This window comes from Pelmatolapia mariae, linkage group LG16_19 (assembly GCF_036321145.2).
Source record: "Pelmatolapia mariae isolate MD_Pm_ZW linkage group LG16_19, Pm_UMD_F_2, whole genome shotgun sequence".
In the NCBI taxonomy this organism is placed as follows: Eukaryota; Metazoa; Chordata; class Actinopteri; order Cichliformes; family Cichlidae; genus Pelmatolapia; species Pelmatolapia mariae.
The window spans coordinates 55,458,766-55,476,296 of NC_086241.1; the positions used below are offsets into that span (position 1 = coordinate 55,458,766).

The window sequence follows — 17,531 nt, forward strand, 5'->3', positions numbered from 1 at the left end:
AATTATTAGAACAGTATTTGGTGTTTGAGGTAATACTATCTGTTCAGACAGAGAGAAAGAAACAAGTAGAAGTGCCTTCAGCATACCACGATGACCTTTGACATTATACTATGACCAAGTAATTGCCTCTATTTTTGACTGTGGGTTCATGCATGTATTTTATGCTCAATACACTCAATGCAAACACAACAGAAGGTGCTCAATCATGAACTAGAGTATATTCCAAAGGCAAACAAGCAGTGTGCACTATGGCCACAACATCAATATTTTACAGAGAGACCATTACTGTAATGGAAACTTAAAGATTTTATGCAAATATTTGAATGCATCTGTGAACATCTCTTTTCCTTTGCCTCGTGGCAAGTCGAGGATGTTAAACATATACATAGTTGCTGCACCAGAATAAGACTATTTCTTCAGGAAGATGCTTTGTTTAAAACAAAATCAACACGTGAGGTTTGGAGCTTCTAAAAAGTCAAAGAGCCGCTCACACCAGGTTTGTGGCACAAGTGGTCTCTACACTTGGCACAGTCTGTGTCCTTTAAATCTACAAGCAAATATATTACAATAGCCCAAAAAAAAAAAAGAAAAAAAAAAAAAAAAAGCTGTGTATATATTGACCAATATTACACCTTTCAGTTCTTTTATGGACAGAATTGAGTAAACAATGATTATACAGGAAAGAGTAACCCATGTTTAAATGTAGGAATTTACTTAGTTTGGCTGGGTTCAAACAATTCTGTAAGATAGAAATGTGTGACTAGATTAGAACTTTTCCAGACACGGCGATGTTTCTAAATAATCCTACAGTGATTTATCGGGAGGGATCAAAAGGAAGCCTCTCATTGTCTCTTTGTCCGCATCCCTGTCGTCCATAAATGGGCAGCAGGCACAGATGTCCGCGCGGGATATCCCTCTACTTGTCGTGCCTTTCATGGAGAAGCTGTTGTCAATGGGGCAGTGGGCTACCAAATATGGAGAAGGGGTCGCACTGCTTGCCCCCCTCTCATGGACACTGTCAGAGTATAAACTGGCGGGGCATGACATTTCAGCACCCCTGGTTTACACACTCAAGAGTCGGCCTCTGGTGCTGATCTGGTGAGTACTCACACAGCTGATCAAATGGGAGTGAAAAATGACAAACACTGGATTTATTACACTAGGATCGATCCAGGACTTTAATGCAAACGGCAATGACCTCCATCTTTTACTTACAAGAATCATTATCTAAATTAAACCGATCATTTCATCAAAAGCGACATGTGGATCATCAACTTCTTTGTGGATTACAACTGATGCAAAGTCCTAACAACGCTTTTACGCTACACAGCGCTAGTGTTAGTGACTTAAATATCCGAATATTCAACTCTCAAATTCGTGAAATATGTAGTTTGTCATATGATATATTACATAAAACTAATTTATTATTATCCATAACCAGTTTTCTGGCTTCAGGATCCACCAAAAACGATCTTATGTGTGCTGTTTGCGCTGAACCTATAAAGAGAAGGGAACCTCTTTAATCGCCCAATCAAAAAACAAACAAAATAAAAAGAACAGGACAACTGTTATCGGAACTAATCGTGCTCGTGCGCGCACCCGCCTGTCTGTTGCAGACCTGCCGCCATGTGTGACGACGAGGAGACTACAGCCCTGGTGTGTGATAACGGTTCTGGACTGGTGAAGGCGGGATTCGCCGGAGATGACGCACCACGAGCGGTGTTCCCTTCCATTGTTGGTCGCCCACGCCACCAGGTAATTTAAACTGTTCATAAACACAACAGTGGCACTGTAGAGACGTGTATGCATGATTTATACTTAATCAAAAAATAATCTAAGGCTTTGCAAGGATCAGCAGAGTTGTGCGTAATTGCGCACGCATCTATTGTTTACACTGGAGGAAACCGACCAGCCATGTTTTGTTCTAATCATCAATAACTCCTTCACTACATCACATCACCGATTCCTGATGTTTTCAGGGCGTCATGGTTGGTATGGGCCAGAAGGACTCTTACGTCGGGGACGAGGCCCAGAGCAAAAGAGGAATCCTGACACTAAAGTACCCCATTGAACACGGCATCATCACCAACTGGGACGACATGGAGAAAATCTGGCACCACAGCTTTTACAACGAGCTGCGCGTGGCCCCAGAGGAGCACCCCACTCTATTGACAGAAGCCCCCCTCAACCCAAAGGCCAACAGAGAAAAGATGACACAGATCATGTTTGAGACTTTCAATGTCCCCGCAATGTATGTGGCCATCCAGGCAGTGCTGTCCTTGTACGCTTCTGGGCGTACCACAGGTATGACACAGACCTCCGTCAGGTGCTGTGCAGCATTTCAATAGATTAAAAAAAGTACATTAAATGTTTACATATTCTCTGTTGGCTCTAGGTATTGTCCTTGACTCCGGTGATGGTGTGACCCACAATGTCCCCATCTATGAAGGGTACGCTCTTCCCCACGCCATCATGCGCTTAGACTTGGCCGGCCGTGACCTCACAGATTACCTCATGAAGATCCTGACGGAGCGTGGTTATTCGTTTGTCACAACCGGTGAGTGTAAAACGTTAGTCACAAATTTCAAACAAGGGCGACCTGTAAAGCACTAAAACATCACTCAAACATCATTTTTACTTTTATTTTATTTTATTTCAATAATCAACACGGGTATAAAGTACAAAGAATTATTATAACACGGTATCAGAGGAGGGATTTATCTTGTGTCCAACGTACCTCTTTTCTGACTACAACACGCCTGTCTACCTCCGTCAGCTGAACGCGAGATTGTTCGTGACATCAAGGAGAAGCTGTGCTACGTCGCTCTGGACTTTGAGAATGAGATGGCCACCGCCGCCTCATCCTCTTCTCTAGAAAAGAGCTACGAGTTGCCCGACGGCCAGGTCATCACCATCGGCAATGAGCGTTTCCGCTGCCCAGAAACCCTCTTCCAGCCCTCATTCATTGGTGCGTAAAAGCGGACACAACATCTAAGCACTAATTTAATTGCAGTGACACTGTTGAAATGTCGCGCTGAATTAACTGTAAGTCCCTGCAATAGTCATTCACGTATAGTCTGACCTTCACTGCAATGTACAGACTGTTAAACTCACTTTCTTCTGGTGTAAGGAACGTTTCCATCAGCTCAATTCCAAGCTGGAACTTGTTACAATATTAATGTGAACCAATCGTGAAGCAGGAGGGGTAGCTGTCAGTCAAAGAATCAGTCTAATATCTGGGTCTTAATATGGCTCTCAATATTTAATGCTTGCTTATAACTGTTAATTATTCCTTAGGCCTATTCATAGAATACTACCACACATTTGTACATGAATTGTTTTCTAAGCATATACACGTCTATTTCTCACATTTGTGACTAACTATGGCTACCAAGTGGAGCTTCCGATATATCCATCACCGATTTACCACCTTATCACCGTTAAATGCATATCAGTTGTCTAAAGCAGTGGCTTCCACTTCACATTGACGTTAGCTCCGCCAGCATCAGCTGTTGGCGGAGCTGTCCCTTTCAGCACCTGTTGTGGCAGCTGACCGCGCTGTCAGAGGTGTACTTTGCTGCACGAGGTAAAAACTCATTCACTTGTTCTGTGTGTTTGCCAAGGAATGGAATCCGCTGGCATTCACGAAACCACATACAACAGCATCATGAAGTGCGACATTGACATCCGTAAAGACCTGTACGCTAACAACGTTATGTCCGGCGGCACCACCATGTATCCGGGTATCGCTGACCGCATGCAGAAGGAAATCACAGCTCTCGCCCCCAGCACCATGAAGATTAAGGTAACTTAACACACTGTTGAATAACACATTTATTTGTAATTTTCCCAAGTTGACAAACGTGCTTGTGTTTAGATCATCGCCCCCCCTGAGAGGAAATACTCTGTGTGGATCGGCGGCTCCATCCTCGCCTCGCTGTCCACCTTCCAGCAGATGTGGATCAGCAAGCAGGAGTACGACGAGGCTGGACCCTCCATTGTCCACAGGAAGTGCTTCTAAGAGTCCACCTGCCCACCTCCGCATTGCACTCACCCTTTATTACCTCACCCTTTATTACAACCGAAGTTACGACTAAAAACAGCAATTCGCGCGTTGCTGTTAATGTTTTTTGTTTACACAAGTGCAATTTTATGTGAAGATGTACAAGTTTATTAATAAACAAACAGCCTGCCCAGCCCCTTTCTTTCCTTCTCCCTTAAGCGCCAAAGCTCTGCCCTTTCATCACGTGATGGATGAGTAATGGTTATTAAAGATTTGAATTAGAAAAGATTACAGTGAGCGGAGAGGATAAGCCACCTCATGAGAAATTAACCTAACAAAGTTTCATTTAGTGAAAACGCCACCGTCACGTGACCAGAAAACCACGTCTCCGAGGTTAAGAAATGCAGATATATGGGGACACAAAGTGTTTGAAACCAGCTATAATTTTAATATAAAGAGGTCTGTGTAATAAAGCTCCTATATATGTATATGTACATATACATATACATATACATATATATACATACATATACATTTGGGGTGGGGGGGCGCTTTGCCTTAACATGTTCTATAAGCCACACAATAGTCTAATATTAGCATGAGTACACAGTGCCGTGCCATAGGTTGAAGCCTCAGAGCATTATACAGGGCGGGGTCACATATTTTGCTTCTATTTTTAAACTTCCACACAGACAGAGAGAGGCAGGCAGACAGGCAGGCTGCCTTGTAAAGCGATTAGCAACTCGGATGGTACTTTCACTCTGTCACTATATCCAGAGCGTCATCTTTGCCCGAGGTGGAAACAACAGCTACCAACCGGGCAAAGATGACGGCGACATGGGGAGGAATCCTCCGGGTATGCAAAGCTGTCTGCTCCAAGAAAGAAATACTGCCTCCACTTAGCCCATAAAGCTGCATTCGCTTTGTGTTTCAGATATAACCTAGAACCGCAGATAAAACAATAGATTTTGTTAAAACTGATGCAATGTGAAACACTAGGTAGACGCAGCCTGCCTGTAAGTGTGCGTTTCTCTATAAACTAAAAAAAAAACAAAAAAACAAAACAGAAAAGTCCCAATGACCTTGTTCTCAGAACACGGTGCCCCCACAAGCACTGTCCAGAAAATATAGATGTTGCTGTATGTGGCTGCACGTGCAGTTCTGTACCTCAATGTGTTAAGTAACAATACAGTGTACCGGTTTGATTCAAGCAAGCCATGCAAAAATGTATAAACCTTTGATTCTAGCACTCTGGACACCCTAGTCTACAGCAGAGTCCACTGGACGGTGCACGTTATGTCCCAAACTAAGTACCTGGAAATCAGAAACCCTGATACTTCTGGCTGCTCTCCACCGACCTGTCTGCACGTACGTGACGCGTGGGAGGGAGGGGGGAAGACTACTTAAAGGCGGATTAACGCTGGCAAGACATTAAATCCAACCTCCCTCCATCCAGACGCAGCGCGCAGCCCATCAAACTGATCTGAAGATCGAAAATAGGAGGGCTTATAGTAATCAGCCCTTCAGACTCTCATGACAAGGAAAAGTGTGGCAACGTTGTGGGAGCGCTCGGCACACACAGCAGGACTGGCGCTGCGCGCTCAGCGCATAACCAACCAGATAGCGCGCAGAGAGAAAGAGAGAGACGAGGACGGTAGCAGCATCCCGTGACGGATGCATTTTTTAGCTAAAATCGAGCCTTGTGGAGACTGACAACAGCAATAGACAGAAAGAAGCCGGACGGGAAATAAAGCCCTTTCTTTTTGGAGGGATTTGAACACAGTGCCGTTGCGCTCTCGTCTCCTCCGGATGCTCAGAAATGGGGGAATGGACTATACTAGAGAGGCTCCTGGAGGCTGCTGTCCAGCAGCACTCTACTATGATCGGAAGGTAAGATGACCAACAAAAACCAAGATCAACCGAAGAAACGCAGCAGCCTCCAGGATCGTCTTTAGCATGGTTCCCAGTCCCCCGTTTCTGTCTTTTACCTCCAGGATCTTCTGTAGCATGGTGCCCAGTCTTCGTGTCTGTGTTGTGGATTTTTCTGTCTTGTTCCACAGATATCCTTTTTTTTGTCGTCGTCGTCGTCCTCCTCCTCCTAAGCGAGACAGCTGAGTAGATCAGTTAACAGCTGTCTCTTCAGAACCTGGGATGGTGCTGCGAAGTTGAAAGCCTAAACTAAAATCCATGTGTCGTTTCATGTGTTCATTCATCCATTTATCCATTTGATGTTTGGTGGTGAGTTTGAGTGGTGGTTGTGCACTCATGGGTGGCAGACAAAGATTGAACGAGAGTCGGCGTTATCACCTCCTTCCATTAACAAAGCACACACAGGTACAGTAACGGCAACACCGATTCCTACATGTCATTCCCATTAAATCATAAAACACACGCTCTATATACAGACGTGACATTATCCATGAGAGAATAACGCTGTTAGAAGCACATAACACGTCAAAGAGCGTCCTGTTTCAGCACTGGACAGCTCCCTACACCAACACGCCAGATTTTGACTCCAAGCGCATCAGCCACCGAGGCAGCGCACAACTGAACCACGCTTACAGTAACCGTACATATTTACACGTATTTTCACATTGTTGTTTGCTTGCTTTTTAGGATCCTACTAACAGTGGTGGTCATCTTCCGGATTCTAATCGTAGCGATAGTTGGAGAGACTGTCTATGATGACGAGCAGACCATGTTTGTTTGTAACACCTTGCAACCGGGTTGCAACCAGGCATGCTACGACAAGGCATTCCCCATTTCACACATTAGATATTGGGTTTTTCAAATCATCATGGTGTGCACTCCGAGCCTTTGTTTTATCACATACTCGGTGCATCAGTCGGCCAAGCAGAAGGAGCGGCGCTACTCAACAGTCTATCTGACACTAGATAAGGATCAAGATTCACTGAAACGAGACGAGAGCAAAAAGATAAAGAACACCATTGTTAATGGAGTACTTCAGAACACAGAGAACTCCACCAAAGAAGCCGAGCCAGACTGTTTAGAAGTCAAAGAGATCCCCAATTCGGCCATGAGAACTACAAAGTCCAAAATGAGGAGACAAGAGGGCATCTCCAGGTTTTACATCATCCAGGTGGTTTTCAGAAACGCGCTGGAAATAGGCTTTTTGGTGGGTCAGTATTTCTTGTATGGATTCAACGTCCCCTCGGTGTATGAATGTGATCGCTACCCCTGCATAAAAGATGTCGAGTGCTACGTCTCCAGACCTACGGAGAAGACGGTGTTCCTGGTCTTCATGTTCGCTGTCAGTGGGTTTTGTGTGGTGTTGAACCTGGCAGAACTCAATCACTTGGGCTGGCGGAAAATCAAAACGGCCGTGCGAGGCGTGCAGGCTCGGCGAAAGTCCATTTATGAAATCCGAAATAAGGACTTGCCAAGGATGAGTGTGCCTAATTTTGGCCGTACTCAATCCAGTGACTCAGCTTATGTGTAACACACGTGGAAGAAAACATGTAAAAACAAACAAACAAAAAAAAAACAAAACAACAAAAAACAAAAACCATGATGGACATGATGGACAGCTGTGCACGCCGAATTCGTGTCATGACTTAAAGAGTGGGCAATTTTTTTTTAATTTGTTGGTCTTTGACAGACTTCATGGCAAGCGTGGATTACACGTTTGTTTACTTATTTATTCTTGCACTGATGCAACTTTTTAGTAACGTTTATACTCTGTAGGATGGTAAACGGAGACCATGTTAACGTGTTCACATATTTACTCTGGGGCTGTTCTGCTGTACTTGAAGAGAGTAAATGCAAAAATAATTGCACTAAGAGGTGAACACTTGAGAGCCTGATCTTATCCAAATGTGCTACTGACCTGACGGTGTTTTTAAGACATTTTCTTTCCACCTGTTTTGTTTTTGGCACCAACCTAATTAAATGGCACCATACAAAGGAAAAAAAATCAACCACCCAGATTTATATATAAATATAGATATATAAATCCTTACTGACTATGGTTCAGCGTAGATAAAACACATCAGCTTACTTCATGTTTTTTTGTTGCCTGTGTTGCACCACTGACCTTAACACATGTATCCATTCCACTGCTTAATAGCTAACTTGCAAAACAGTATCTGGTGAATTTGCTGCAAAACGCTAACGTCTGTGATTTCCTTAATTTATGACACACCAAAGCGCCCACTGCTTTTATTTGTGAAGTGTTTTCTTGCTTTTGTGTAATCAAGTGCCATACTTGTATATAGACATAATATATATATATATATGTATACATATGAATATATAAATATATAATATTCATCATGAAAGCCGATTCCCTGCTTGGATTATGCTAAATACCGCCTAATTTCTTATTTGCTTTAAATGTATTTGTTGTGATTTAAACGAAAAAGAAAAGAGATATAAAATTTTATCTGTTTTATTTTGCAAATGACTGGAAGAAGAAATGAAGTGCTACTCTTTTTTTATATACAAGAAAGAAATGTCTCTCCCCAAACCGAGCTGATAAAAACTGAAAAATAGCACAAAATTGAAATTTTTATCAAAGAACGGGCAATAGAAATCTGCTCTGGTGCTACAGTTTTTCATAGAATGGTTTTAAAATGTAACCGAAACAGATCAGAAAAAAAAACTAACATCTTTTTTTTCTGTGGAAAATAAAAGTGGGATTAATGTACACCAGAAATGTGTGAGGTGCAGTACTTTGTGTCCGCTGCTGGAGCTTGTTTGGAGCTGACCTATCACACAGATATCCAGTGGAAGTTTTGCCTTGGTGCAGTGAAGAATTAAGCCACACCCACTTAGTTAAAAAAAAGGAAGAAAAAAAGGAAAAGAAAAACCTACCGCAGGACACACCTTGTGCAGGATCTCACCAATCTGCAATGTGTTGCAACACCGATGCTGCTTCCACGAGGCGCATCAATACTTATGCTACATAAAGAAGTGGCCTGGGGGAACTTTTAGTCTATATGACATGCATCAAATCAGACACTGGCCTCAGCTCTGACGGAGTGTTTGGGTGATTTATTACTGAGCAAACTGTTGTGAGAATTTACTTGTAATGTGCAGGGATGAGAAAAGCTGATCATTATTCTGAATGCTGAAAGAGCTGCCCTTTCTCTGCTCATCCCTTCTCCTCTTATTTAAGGAAAGCAAGCAGCCTGAGCTGAGGGGAGCCTTTGTGTGCATCTTCTGAAGGTCAGAGTGAAAACAAAGATGGGAAGGGGGGGCGCATACAGTTACAGACGAATTTTTGCAGCTCACCGTTGCAGGTGATCTGGGAAAAGGCTGCTCCCTTCTCCTCTAGGATGACTCTGCAAAGCTGGGTGTAATCAAAGAGGAAGGGCACCCACACATCCATCTCCATCTCAGCAGGGACTAAAGATTTCTTTCTAAGTCCTGAAGTAAAAAAAATGAAAAAAGAGAAGAAATGAAAAGAAAGAAGAGCTGTTTGCCAATTTAACTCAGCGCAGTGCAGTTTACAGCTGTGTGCATTTGTCTCCTTCTCTTTTTTTGCACTTAATTTTGCCACAAAAAAAAAAAATCAAATCAAATGAAAAGTTAAAGTATAAAAAAATATAAGTTAAAGTATCTCCAGAAACAAACAAAGGAATGGGATGCTATTGTTTTATTTAATTTCTTGCAATATTTTACCTGGTTTCAAAATCCAGCCATAGAGCAAAATTATTGGGGTATGTTGGAATGCAATTACGCATGCTGTTTTGCATTTACATCATATGAATGTTGCAGGTCTCAGCAGAGATTACGTTGTGCATGTGTTGTCTGCATTTTTGTGGTCATGGCAGCCAGGCTACCAGTCACATAGAGAGTGTTTGCCTGGTGATCTGACAAATGCACATGACATATATCTTGAGGGAGATTAAACATCTGAGACAATATAGGTGTACTGCATATGGAGACCAAGTAATCTCAACGATATATGCATTTATCTGCTGGCCTCAGCCACCTCGACAACTGCAGTAGAACAAAATAAGGCCACATGCGAGCTATTTTTAAAACTCTAAGTCAAAACACTGTGGGAACACCTCTAATTTCATGTGATTGCAGATGCACAGGTTGAAGGCAGGGGTTTTTAGAGTCCCATTTCCCCCTTTAAAGTGAGTCACAGACAAAGAATCACCCTTATATTAAAGGGAAGGTCTTCTCCCTAGGCTGTATACTGTGGGAGAGGAAGGCTCTCATCTCATAAACAAAGGGATTTATTATGAGCATTGTGGGCCTCTTCATCATAACTCTGCCACCTTGCTTCTTGATAAAAATAAACCATGTGCTGCACATGCACAGATAACAGAGACATAAGATATTCTTTAATAACCTGCAGATTTTGATAAATGTGGTGAAAACATAAAAAATATATCAATCAATAAAGACTATAAGAATCTCCACTTCAGAAACATCTGCTTTTTAATGTAGCTGGCAGAATTATTTTTACATTTATATTTCACATTTGATATTTCACATTAATGTATCATACCACAGAAAAAAGAAAAAATCATTCTTATTGTAAATGTTTATTTTTTTTTATATAAGGACTCTAAGATTTAAATCTTGGGACTCATATTGTGATTTGCTCAGAAAAGCAATATAACTAATTAATTCAAATGTTAATAATTATGTTGCACAAGGACAATATGAATCTTACCACAACACACAGTCTCATGAGACAGAATTCACACAAAATATAATCATCTCCTGTTTAAACAAAACCACACGCACAAAGAAAAAACTAAGCATAATGTAACAAACACCACACAGGGTACACATATTACAGTGATACTAAAAAAATACATGCAGGTAATAAAAATACTAATGAGGTTTTATTTAATTATGAAGTTATTTTAATGTTAACAGGAATTCTGCTCCAGTTAACAGACACGCAGGCTTTTATTGTTATTCAGTGTACAACAAGTGCACAAGACATGAAATTTGGCACACTTGGCTCAACAGAAGATGAAATATATACATATAAAACTATTTTAAATGTATCAAAATACAAAGCAGCAAAAATACTGTAACAATGGTAAAAAGTGACCTGTGGAATTACAGAAAGAAAAATAGTATGAATACAGCAGTCTGATGTGATTCTGTTGCTACTATACTGTATGTATGGCATCATAATAATGTATGTGTTTGTAATTCAGAAATATTTTATATTATACACAGCAACAGGTTTGCAGAAGCAAGTATAGTACTTATATTTTAGCTACAGTGTGACTCCAAGCCTAGGTCTGAAATTAGTTTGTGGTTCAGTGAGCTGATCTACTCATCTATGTTGTCCTGGTTTTGCTTTCTCTTGAGAAGAACCAAAATAGTAATTTTCCTCGTTAGGAATTGGGAATGTGTTATATTCTGACCAGAGTGTATTTGCAAGCCCAGGCTCGCAGGCACAAGTGATGAAGCCAAAGCTAAAGCTGAGGCTTGATATATAAGAGCTTCATCTAAGATGCAATTAATAACAAATGCTGTTTATTTGAAATAACAAAAGACAACACTGTGTTGCTCTGGAACCTAAACACAGATTGTCCATACATGGAGAATATAAAATGCTAACATTTTCTGTGCTGGAAGAAGCATGTGAAATCTTTAGCCATGAAATAAAAAAGTCACCGAGGTTAGAGACATAATAACTGAAAAAAACTCTCAAATAACTGAATTTGAAGTTCATAATACACATCTTCTAATGTCAAGAAACGTTGTTCTGAATAAAGCTGGAAAGGGTGAAAAAGTCATTTTCATCAGCTCAGATCTACACATAAAAGACGACAGAGTTTCCTTTATATAGTATTTATATTAGTACTAATTATATATTAGTACTTTAATACCTAGCATTAAATGCCAATAAATAAATAAAACAAGGCACAGCTACAGAAGGAACCATTTGTTTAGTTAACACTTGTTCATGAGTCTACTGTATTCAATTCAATTCAATTCAATTTATACAGCTCGAAATCATAACAACAGTCACCTCAAGGCTCTTTATGTTGTAAGATAGACCCTGCATTGACGCATAGAAAGAAAAACACAAAAATCATAAGATTGTTCCCACTGTTGCTCTTTGGCGACGACCGGTTGGGTTGAGTAAGTTACTGTAAGTAAGTTATTGAGAAGGAATGTAGCCAAATGAAAGACACCACAGTGGAAGGATCACAAACAGCACCGTTACACTGCCATTTACCTGCTGTGGAGTGATGAAAGTAAAGGAAATACCACTGCATCGACTTGAATGGCTGTTATCAAGAGGGAATAGAATGACCAAATATATCAGGCGTAATGCAGGATATTTTCTGTAATAAACTATCTAAAATTCACCCCGTGCTCTTTGTGTATAGCTGTTGGTTTGATGAAGATTGGTTCACATTTTATTGCCAAAAACAAAAACTTTAGAAACACTATATGGTGTCTATTTGTTTGTGGGTTTGTCTTTTGTAAAACTTAAAATGATCTTTCTTAAGATCCTAGAAATACATTTCTGAGAAGAGGAAGAACCCGCTCGCCTGTGTTTTTCCTGCAACGCGAACTGATCCGCGTGGCCTTTGAAATCCAGAATTTTCACCTGAGAGTGAATCCTGCAATCCTTTTGCCCCCAAACAAGCATGTCCTCCCAATTTCCCCTCTTTCACCAATCTGAAAAGAGAAGGCTGGCTTCAGGGAAGTGCTGCTTTAATTCTGCCTTTTGCACAGATTACAGCATGAAAGGTGGAGAGCAAACAGAAGAAAAACAGTGAATGTGGGTCTTTTTGATCCACTCAGCCAGAAGCAATAAAATTAGCCCAGTTACGGTAGCACATATGCATGGTATAGCATGGTATGGGCAGATATGGCAGACACTGAAACAAAACACACTGGATGTTCACATTCATGTGGAGGAGGACCCCGGAAAGCATTTGCAGAGTGTGACCAACTTTGTAACTTTCTGTCTGCCGGAGGAGGGAAGGCATCCACTTTGTTCTGGCTGTAAAGTAGGTTTCTCTGTCTCTTCATCCTCACCAATTTATTTTAAAGCTGCTAAAAGAAGCAGAAAAACAAACTTTTCATTCACTGAGCCTATCGTCGCTTTGTCTTTAAAAATCACCAATATAATGAAATCTTCACGGTACAAGGACTAAAGGACAGAGAACATCTGACAGAGTCTGGTTTGAGGGATTTGGCTGGCTGGTTTGGTTGTAGGTTAGGTCGTATTGACCCATACAGAAGGATTTGGTTGAAAACAAGCACTGGCACTGACAAAATATACCTGACAGACCTGAGAACAGATTAATTTCTCATCCATTTTTTAATGTGACCCGAGGATTAGGAACATTAGCGGATTATACTCACATTTGTCAACCAGAGGTTCACAGTGGGACAGCCAGCAACTGGGTAAGGACACAATGCACCTGAACCCAAAATCTGATGGATTCCTATTGTTCAGGTAGGCCAGGGGAAGATGGAGTTAGCCAGGATAAGGCTATTAGAACTTAAAAAAAGAGACCATGTAACTTTACTCATTACATTTTAATTCTTTTTTTTATATCGTAACAATTTTCTGTGGTGAAGATCTAACAGGTCTAAGCCCTAATCTTTGTAATACAACTTTTTTTTTTTTTTTTTGCCATACTGCACAAAGTTCCCCTAGTAAAGTATATGTTATTAATGCAAATCAGATGGGACCAGGCCGCACTGCAACAAAAAACAAAAGCTAAATAATTTCTTGCTTGTGACATTTCAAATTTCCCTCCTGAGGTGACAATTCATTCTCACATCTACAGCCTGTTCCAACTTTCTACACCCACTTGCCTCCTCTGCATTCCCTAATAGCTTGTACTACACACAGCCCATCGACCCTGAGAAATGTTTAGGTTCTGCACCATTACACAGCCAATAAAAATCAGTGGCTGGCAAGCCTTAATCGGACACAGAGCTGTTCACCGGCCAATTGAACTTGTACTGATATAGGAGGTACAGAATAGCAGTGTGCAAGACGGAGGAGACAGAGGCAGAGGTGTAGAGATATTAATTTACTACTACCCACACTGAAATGCAGTCACATAAAGAGAAGGCTATGAATCACTACAGAGGCACACAGGGACAGAAGATAACATCCATCTGGTAAGATTTGTGGGCGCAGAATAAAAGGACTACCTTCTAACTTGTCTGCTTAGGAGCCAGATGAGTGGGAAGCTGCTGCTATCAAAAATAAATAACTTTTTTTTTTTTTAAAAGAGCATTTGTGTTGTGAGATGCAAATGCAGAATAAGAAAAACAAAGAAATTATACAAATGTACATTCATGATGAATTCAGTTGTTTATGGGTTCTAGAGGAAGTGTAAGATTACAAAGAGGCAATGGGTTGGGCTGACTGTCGCTTGCCACTGCTATTTGATTCATAGGCTATGATGTAGCTCACTGTGGTTTACCTTTGGACTCTGTATGAACCAGACACACCGCCATCTACTGTAAATATCCTATTTCTCCCTCATTTCTACCTTTTCTTTCCTATTCCCTTTCCCTCTTGCTAAAGGATCTACTCCGCCTTTCTCCCACTTGCCTCTCTCTGCAATGCTCAACCTTTCACTACCTATAATCTCTTTCTCCCTCCCTCCCTCCTTAGTGTGTTCTTCCACATTGCTCATCCATTCTCTCACTCCTGTTCAGATGTGATGCCACTCTGCTGTGAATCACACGGCTGTCGTTTTAGAGGGCCTTAAAAAATAGTATGAGATCACACTTTTTTACTGTGTAGCTATCACAGTCATTTTTGGATGCGGCGCTGCTCAGAGAACACTATGTTTGACTTAAAAATGGCGCAGAGGGATACAACAGTTAAATGAGTCAAGAGAGAATAATAAAGTCTACAATGTATCCAGTAGAGTATTGCACAGTGTTACAATATATGTATGACATATTACAGAATAATATATCAAATAGGCAAATATCCTCACTGGACTATATTTGGTACACCTTGCTAGTACAGCAAGGCGCTGCTGTTCTTGGCATATATTCAAGTATGTGCTAGAAATATTCCTCAGCTATACTGCTCCATATTGACATGAGAGTATCACACTGTTGCTGCAGTTTTGTTTGCTGTACACCCATGGTACAGTTTATGAAATACTCAGAGAAGTCCATCTGACACCAACAACCTTACCATATTCAGAGTCACTTAAATCACCTTTAAATGTATTTGTATTTTTTATTAACTAGGCATGAAAATAAAGCTGATTATAGGTAGCTAAATTACAGTGTTTTCTCCTGTTATACATTTTCATGCTGTGCTTTGAGTTGTTGCTGGAATGATTCAATTAAACAAAAAGGGTTTCATTGTCATATATCATATCTGTTTCATATCTGTCTGTCTTTAAACATTTTGAAATCTTCTGATCTATGACATGGGCAGCATGGTGGTGATGGTAACACACAAGTTGGCTGTTGCCTTTGAACTACAAATACTCTATATAATTGCCTAAAATGAAATGTGAAATGACTATTCTACACCTTTAAGCACACATGCCGTGATGCTCCATTGACAATTCTCCAAACAAAATAAGGGCTGCTGGGAAATTTGTGTGGAAACGTATGCTGCTGTTGTGACTGAGGCGTTAATTAGACTGAGAAATTGTGTCTTCGACTCTCCTTCCAAGCAGTCCGGTTTCACAGAACACCTTCCCCCACACATGAGAAATCCGTGCCACGCCGTGTGCCAGCCTGCCAAAAGATGTCTTAGCTGTACGGCACTTGAAATGTGTGCATAAAATTCCTTATCATGAGAGATCAGCCCGTAATCTGAGTTATTCATTTCGCTGACAAATCTAGTGCAAATTTGTTAGCAGGATCATCGCAGCCAGGCTATGACATGCTGCATGTGTTGATTGTGTTAATGATTCTCTGCCTTCTCTTGCCAACTTATCTTTACAGCCAAAGGCAACACTGCCATGATTTCATAACATAATTAACAACCTGTATTTGGATACTGTAACAGCAAGAAACTGGACTGAAGAGCTTCAAACTAGAAAAAAAAAGAGAATATTATGTAAGAAATGTAAAATTATTAGTCAATTACACATGACTTGACTAAAGAAAGTTGCAAACCAACAATCTATAACGAGACTGGAGAACTAATGAGAACCTGCACAAGGACAGTGGGGGCAGAGTTCAGTACTGTACCTTCAGGCTGCTGATGCAGTGGAATACTTAAAGAAATGGCTTAATGGTATTCTAGGATCAATACACAGTCAACAAACAGAAGGGCTCTAGCTGCTGAGGGTCTGTTTTTTCTGACTTCAGCTGATTTATGCTATCACAATCCAAAAATGTGTACCTTTATAATGTTGAAATGTAATTTTTTTCTCGGCAGTTTTCTGTCCACTACAGTTTTAGTTGCTATGGAGAATGCCTACATCTTGAAAAATGGCAGCTTTACACAGGTTAGCTCAGTATTGCAAAGAACCATGAATCCTTGAGACAGTTTTATCATGCTGACTTGCACCGAATATGGGCAGTGCTTCCCACCTTCCTTGGGGAAAAACATCATTGTTCTGCCTTACATCTTCCAAAACACAAGTTAAAAAGGTATTCCCAGTGCTGGCCAACAAGCCTCTAGACATTTGGCAAATATCCATCTGTGATGGTTGACTTGACAACAACAAAACATCTGCTGTAGCAATTACATTTCATTGATCAGTTGCTGTTGGTTTGATGCATTAGACCGCTGTCATACATCAATTTTTTGAATGTGGGTTGTTTGTGGATTTTTCTACTTAGGTTGAGGTAGTCTTGTGCTGAAGAGCTCAGTTTGTGTCTTTCCATTAAAGCAAGTGTTTGAGTGTTGTGAATCTAACTGTTCAAAAGGTTGCCTTGAGCAAACTAATGTGTAACTTCTTTTGCCAAAAAACACACAAAGACACACAAGATGTAAGACCCTGAACACATATGCCCACGCAAGTGCCTCTTTCTGGATGATGGTGATTTTTCACATTGCCTTGACATTCTTTCATTTAAGTATTCACTTAGTCGTTTTGTACTTCACTTTTTTAACCAAAAATTATTCTGTTATACTTAAGATTTTTTTGTCTTCCTATAACTGCCTTGTTTTTGTCCACAGACATGTAAAAGGCACTTGGTACAGTGCCTCTCTAGTTAGAGCTGGTCAGGCTCAGGCTGGTCTGGGAGCTCTCCCATGGCCTTAGGAGGCACAACTGGAGACAAGCTGGTCTCTCTCCAAACAGAGATTTGGGTTCACATGACCTGATCAAGCAGCTGCCCCCCCCACACAGTCCTTCCCTGCAGCATCACACACTGCTGACTGGGAATGTCCTCTGTGCTGAAGCTCACGTCATTTTGTAGAATTATATTTATATAGCATAGCATAACATGATGTTTCTATGCACTTACATACTGATGTATGCATAATGTGCATGCACATGTATTGGCCATGGTATGAAAAAAGCAAAGTGCAGAGTTACTCTCATTGTTTCATATAGGCAATAAATCTCTGCTTAGATAATATAACCAGAACGCTGTATGCACCCCATGTTGACAT

At 40.8% G+C, this 17,531-nt stretch overlaps 2 protein-coding genes across 3 annotated transcripts; both read left to right on the top strand.

Moving 5' to 3' along the window:
* The first annotated feature begins 1,626 nt into the window (after positions 1-1,626).
* Positions 1,627-4,154, top strand: LOC134645963 (actin, alpha cardiac muscle 1). 2 transcript variants are annotated; one of them, XM_063499610.1, is made up of 6 exons: positions 1,627-1,755; positions 1,980-2,304; positions 2,396-2,557; positions 2,777-2,968; positions 3,624-3,805; positions 3,878-4,154. In XM_063499610.1, exons 1-6 carry the CDS (start codon positions 1,627-1,629, stop codon positions 4,019-4,021), a joined length of 1,134 nt encoding a protein of 377 aa, XP_063355680.1. In that variant the 3' UTR covers positions 4,022-4,154. The 2 variants fall into 2 exon arrangements, with proteins under 2 accessions (XP_063355680.1, XP_063355681.1); XM_063499611.1 differs by lacking the exon at positions 2,777-2,968.
* A 1,275-nt stretch (positions 4,155-5,429) lies between these two features.
* On the top strand, positions 5,430-7,534 carry gjd2b (gap junction protein delta 2b). The gene is made up of 2 exons (XM_063496927.1): positions 5,430-5,893; positions 6,620-7,534. Exons 1-2 carry the CDS (start codon positions 5,823-5,825, stop codon positions 7,461-7,463), a joined length of 915 nt encoding a protein of 304 aa, XP_063352997.1. The 5' UTR covers positions 5,430-5,822; the 3' UTR covers positions 7,464-7,534.
* The last annotated feature ends 9,997 nt before the right edge of the window (positions 7,535-17,531 follow it).

Bases quoted from the DNA above. Each gene is read 5' to 3' on its own strand.
- gjd2b (XM_063496927.1), top strand. From the start codon at position 5,823: ATGGGGGAATGGACTATACTAGAGAGGCTCCTGGAGGCTGCTGTCCAG. The intron at 5,894-6,619 runs GTAAGATGACCA...CTTGCTTTTTAG, and splicing joins CACTCTACTATGATCGGAAG to GATCCTACTAACAGTGGTGG.
- LOC134645963 (XM_063499610.1), top strand. From the start codon at position 1,627: ATGTGTGACGACGAGGAGACTACAGCCCTGGTGTGTGATAACGGTTCT. The intron at 2,558-2,776 runs GTGAGTGTAAAA...TACCTCCGTCAG, and splicing joins TTATTCGTTTGTCACAACCG to CTGAACGCGAGATTGTTCGT. The intron at 3,806-3,877 runs GTAACTTAACAC...GCTTGTGTTTAG, and splicing joins CCAGCACCATGAAGATTAAG to ATCATCGCCCCCCCTGAGAG.